The 5,523-nt window shown below is 41.4% G+C and overlaps 2 protein-coding genes across 4 annotated transcripts in view; one reads left to right on the plus strand and one right to left on the minus strand.

Moving 5' to 3' along the window:
• The window catches only part of LOC126385760 (nuclear factor 7, brain-like), a 410,666-nt gene that overhangs the window by 51,604 nt on the left and 353,539 nt on the right, over positions 1–5,523 (plus strand). The window lies entirely within an intron of this gene.
• mmp24 (matrix metallopeptidase 24) overlaps positions 1–5,523 on the minus strand; it is a 109,942-nt gene that overhangs the window by 12,121 nt on the left and 92,298 nt on the right. Inside the window, exon 8 of the mRNA XM_050037678.1 lies at positions 1,924–2,062. Within this exon, the coding sequence (XP_049893635.1) occupies positions 1,924–2,062 (139 nt within the window). The remainder of the gene's footprint in view (positions 1–1,923; positions 2,063–5,523) is intronic.

Consider the following 5,523-nt stretch of genomic DNA (forward strand, 5'->3'; position numbering starts at 1 on the left):
GCCCGGGGCCCTCATCAACAATAGTCGGCTCACGCTGATTAAGCATGGTCAATCTGCGTCGGCAACTGTAGAGCTTGTTGGTGAATGAAATCACCCTGATTAGCGGTTCAGCTCAGCACACAGTACAGAAACAGAAGAAACAGAAGTGAGGAAAGTAAACAAAAAGCTAAAGTCAGGAGGGAGTGAACAAAACAAACTTGTTATATAAAGTATGATTATTTTTCTTTATCCATTGAACTCTTTAACAGAAACATTTCCTGATGGTTTGTGTTATTGTTCTCTGGTTCACAGTAAATATGCTCTGTTCTTTCAACACTGGATTGTGTTGTTAATGTGCTAACTGGCTAACTAGTGTCAAGATGGTCTTCCGGTTTCTCTTTTTTAATAACGATTACAGACTATTGCCTCTGACGCAGGCGCAGAACTTACATGCTGGTTGGCTGTTGGTTGAAGTCTTTGTGGTGTGTTCATGTGCAACATTTTGGCCAAGACATAGCTGAGGTGAGGTGACGCATCAGGGGGCTTTTGTTACTGCGAGTTCTCTGAAGCCTTTTTGGTGTGTCTTGGCCTTAAGGCATGACAGCTGAGAAGTCCTTTATACCTCTCATCAGTGGTGGAAAATAGCTGAGAACATTTACTCAAGCATTGCACTTAAGTATAATTTTGGGGTACTTCATTGAAGTACTTACATATTATGCTGCTTGAAACTTCTCCTCAACATCTACACCACATTTCAGAGGGAACTCCGTTAGTAAATGTTCTGGAGCTTTTGATTGAAATGTTTTGAATCTAAACTTTTCAGCCAACATGGCTGATTAATAATTAACATTAATAATCCTCCAGGACTGTAACATGCTCATGTTTAACCCAAACAATGTGTCATGTGACTGCAGTTGGTTCAAATCGAGGTTGAACACGTTCTCACTGCAAACGAACTGCACCAGAGTTCGTTTGTAACCGGACCGAGACCACCTCTTCAAGAAGGTCTTGGTCCAGTTGTTTTGGTGCACACCTGAGTGTGATTGCTGTGTTCACACCTGCACAAATGAACCGCACAGAGGGAGCATACCAACTTGAGTTTGATTGAACTGAACCAAACAGGGCAGGTGTGAAGGCACTTTAAAAGGGTCTATAGCCTTTGATTATATTCCCAACATGTTCTCAGTAATGTGTACAGTTTATTATTAAAGAAGTTTCAGCTGTGAAGAAGTAGTTATTTTTTTGAGTTGCTTTGTGAGAAAAACTCACTATTTGGTCAAATGTACAAACTTGTATCGTATCGCATCACATCACATTGCATCATACTTAAATTCTTGAAAATGATGCCACTGAAATTTCACTGAACGTTGTGCGCTAGCTTGACAAATATAACACCTTGTCTGGACCAAGTGACATTCTCTGAGGCTGAAAAATATTGCCAAAATGAAAGTGCCAACAATTGCAGTTCCTCCAATGTCCACTTGAGGCTGGCTCCAGAAGCCATGCAATCCTTATAGACCCCCATGTTAAAATGTCCAACTTTACAGCAGAAATTACAGCCTGGTACAAAAAACTGTTTTGGTCTCTGTAGCTATTTTCAAAATTCATGACAATTGTATGGGGGCTGAATTTTTATATAACTCAACTATTTGAAAGTAATTAAGGCTTAAAGTTAGGCATAATTAAGGGAACGGCCACTTAGAGGGACAGGCTGTCTCCCCTACAGCTCCACTCCCGCTTCCAAATGTTCTGACTCCTGAAAAACAAGATGGTGAAGGCCAAAATGCTTCAACATGGAAATCCACAGAGCAGAGCGATTTGTGACGTCATGGAAGTTTATGGTCTGCACTTATAAGACTAAAGGCCTAGTTCCAGGCAGACCTGTGATACACTGACGTTTAATATGTGGAAGAATTGTTTGAACACATGATATTTTCCTCATACCTTTGAAGAAGACAAATTTGCCGTCAGATCTCTCGTAGGCAGCATCGATGCGAGGTGGCAGGCCCTTCCAGAACTGATCGATCTGCATGGGATAACCCTCCTGCACCTTGTTGTTCCTCAGACGCCAAAACCACCGGTCCTGAAACACAACGAGGCACAAGTTAGAAATTCAATGGGTAGGTACTGGAGATGGCTGTAATAAACCCACAGCAACTTTACAATCTACAACTCCAGTGGTTATTAAATATAAGAGTCGAAATGAGTCTGAAATGATCAGGAAGTGGATGAGAGAACTTTATTTTACTGAGCTGCAGTTTGATCACTGCTGAAAGTGTCTGATTTCATATGTGAGACGGATCTGGGAGTAATAAAGCCATGAGCATGCATGGTTCTGTTATAAATCTCAGTCATTGTGCAAGTGGGCTCACATGCACAATTTCAACTCCTGCAGTTAATAATAAATGGATAGAAAGCTCTAAATTAACCATTTGCATATCAGTACTTTTCCCTGCTTCACCTGAAAAGAACAGCAAAAAACAGTAATGCAAATTTCAGCGTTCAGCCATTATCCATCACAAGCCATGTTTCCATCAGCCTGTTTAGATGCGCATCTAGAAGTATTGCATCGGAAAATTATGACGGAAACGCCAAAATTCGAATTAAAATCCCCTGATTCGCACAAACTAAAATACGCTCGCTTTAACCAGGTTTTGGTTGATTTGAAAAAATGCTGATTCGCAAAACGGGGGATGGAAACAGTTATGTTCGAATTAAGTCTGACGTAGCGCACCTCTCTCCATGGTGATATCCACACTCCGGGTCGGGAAGGCGGTAATGCATTTACACGCTGGTTGCCAACCACCAGAAAATGTAGAAGAAGAAGAATGTGAGACTTGTTCTGTTTCCGGTTCTGCAGAAAACTCGTGCGAGTTCGTAGTTTTCACCAAAGTCTGTACATTTAATGCAAACACACAGGATTCGTATTTCTTTTAATGCGCATTTCCCAATGATTCGTTAGCTAGTGTTTTTACCAGACCTCTGGGAACAGCTGACCTAGAAGGTTGAATATTGTAGCTAAAGTTAGCTTACATTAGCTGGTAACATTAGCCTGACAGTGTTTCACCAGACCCCTGCTAACAGTTGACCCAGTAGGTAGAAAATAGATGTAAAGTTTGCTAATGTTAGCTAGTAACGCTAACCTGACAGTGCTGCATCCATGTACATACTTATAATGTAACTGACAGTTATAGTCAAGTTAATTTACTCATGGGCCAAAAACAAGACAGCAGTCGTTTAAGTCGTGGACCCAACCACACACAAAATAGAGTTCATAGAGTTCGTAGTTTGTAGTTTTCACCAAAGTCCGTACATTTAATGGAAACACACGGGATTCATATTTCTTTTAATGCGCATTTCCCAATGATTTTAATCACTTTTGGATGGAAACATAGCTAACTAATGTTATTTCAACAGTTTGTCAGTTACTTTAAGCTAACTATTTCAACATTAGCCATTACTTTTGGCTAACTAATGCTATTTCAACAGTTCATTGGTTACTTTAAGCTAACTGTCTCAACCATTATCCATTACTTTTGGCTAATTAATTAATTCATTCATTCATTATTTCACCTGTTTATCAGTTACGTTTAGCTAACCGTTCATTCATCACTTTTAGCTAATTTTCTGTTTCAACATTTTGTTCGTTTCTTTTAGCTAACTTATTCAATTTTAACTGATTAATAGTTAGCCTACTGTAAGCTAACTGTTTCAACTGTTATCCATTACTTTTAGCTCACTGATGCTCTTTCAACAGTTAATTAGTTAATTTTAGCAAACTAATGCTAATTCAATAGCTATTTAATTGGTTACTTTTAGCTAAATGTTTCAACTGTTTATTCACTTTAAGCTAACTAATGCTATTTCAGCTGTTTCAGCCAAAAACTACTAATGACCTAGTAAGTGGTGTCCCATTTCCTAAGTTGAGATTTCAAACTGACTTAACCCCTGTGGCTTCGTTTTGAAGGGCCACTACTCAGTCGAGGGCACGTTAAAACTAGGTGTAGGGCCAAGGGGGAGAATTGGGACCAGGCTGTTCCCCTCTGCTTTTCTTTGGAAACTATCAGGGACTGTCATGTGGTTCAGTCCTTACGGTATTTGCAATTTTTCACATGCAATTTATTTCCCCCAAATCTCTATGAAAAGAAAGAGATGCTAACTCTTGCAGACGCGGCTGCAGTGAAATGAATAACGTCCAGCCCATAATTCACCCGAGGTATTATGGAGGTAGATAAAAGAAGAAGACTTGAAAAAAGAAGACTGAAAACAATGAGTGAGAGGGAACGACCAGACGGACGAACAGACGGGAACAGAAGACAAAGATAAGAAAAGAGAGGTGATGCAAGGTGTACGGAGGAAATAAAGGAAGAGGAATGCAGGAGCAAAGAGATGTTAAAAGGGGAGGAAGCAGAGAGGGGAAAGAGGGAGGAAGAGGAGGAGGAGAAGAAGGCAAGCATCAATCTTAGCTCATTATCATTTGGCTTCGGTGAATCTAGGACACAGCCAAGCACAGTCCCCACTGAGCACCACACACACACACACACACACACACACACACACCCTCCATCTCAAATGATCCGACATCATCCACTGGCCGCTAATGCTTTTCTGTGTGAACCCAAAGAGAGGAAAAAAAAGAAAATCAATGCTTCACATCCAGCAAAAGAAACCATGAGTGTTTCTCACCGAGGAAACATCCCATAATGAGTGTCTCCTTTCAAACGCCCACTGGCTCTCAGTGCTCTTTATGTCCTAGTACGCTTCTGTCCCAGAGTTAAAGGGAAAAGAAAATCGGCCTTGTTTTTGTGATCGATGGTGATGATGCATTTTTTGAAGTTATAGAAAGGCTTTTCTTTCAGGGCCATAAACTCCCTCAGCACACGATGCCACAGTTCGGCGTGTTACCACACACGTCCTGCACCGTCGATCCGACTCTGAGAGGAAGTGTTTGGAAAACTAAACGAATGGCTCTTAAGAAGACGTATTAGTGTCTGCCAAACAGACAAACGCAGCCCCCTTATTACATGAGGCCGCAGCAGAGGGCTTCGGGAAACAAACACAGGATCGTGTTTTGCTTTGGTCCGTCAAACAGATGTCATCGTCAACTGTTTCCTTAAGCTTCAGCTCAGCATTCTGGCATGAAACCATCTGTGCGTCCCAATACCCATGCAACCATATTAGTTAGTATGCCGAAAACGATTTTGTATGTCTCAATAGTAGGGCTGCCCCTGAGAAAGAATTTTACTAGTGGACCAACAGTCCTCATCAGGGTCCATCAGTGGACCAACAGTCCTCATCAGGGTCCATCAGNTTCCTTAAGCTTCAGCTCAGCATTCTGGCATGAAACCATCTGTGCGTCCCAATACCCATGCAACCATATTAGTTAGTATGCCGAAAACGATTTTGTATGTCTCAATAGTAGGGCTGCCCCTGAGAAAGAATTTTACTAGTGGACCAACAGTCCTCATCAGGGTCCATCAGTGGACCAACAGTCCTCATCAGGGTCCATCAGTAGACCAACAGTCCTCATCAGGGTCCATCAGT

Source organism: Epinephelus moara, chromosome 24 (genome assembly GCF_006386435.1).
Source record: "Epinephelus moara isolate mb chromosome 24, YSFRI_EMoa_1.0, whole genome shotgun sequence".
In the NCBI taxonomy this organism is placed as follows: Eukaryota; Metazoa; Chordata; class Actinopteri; order Perciformes; family Serranidae; genus Epinephelus; species Epinephelus moara.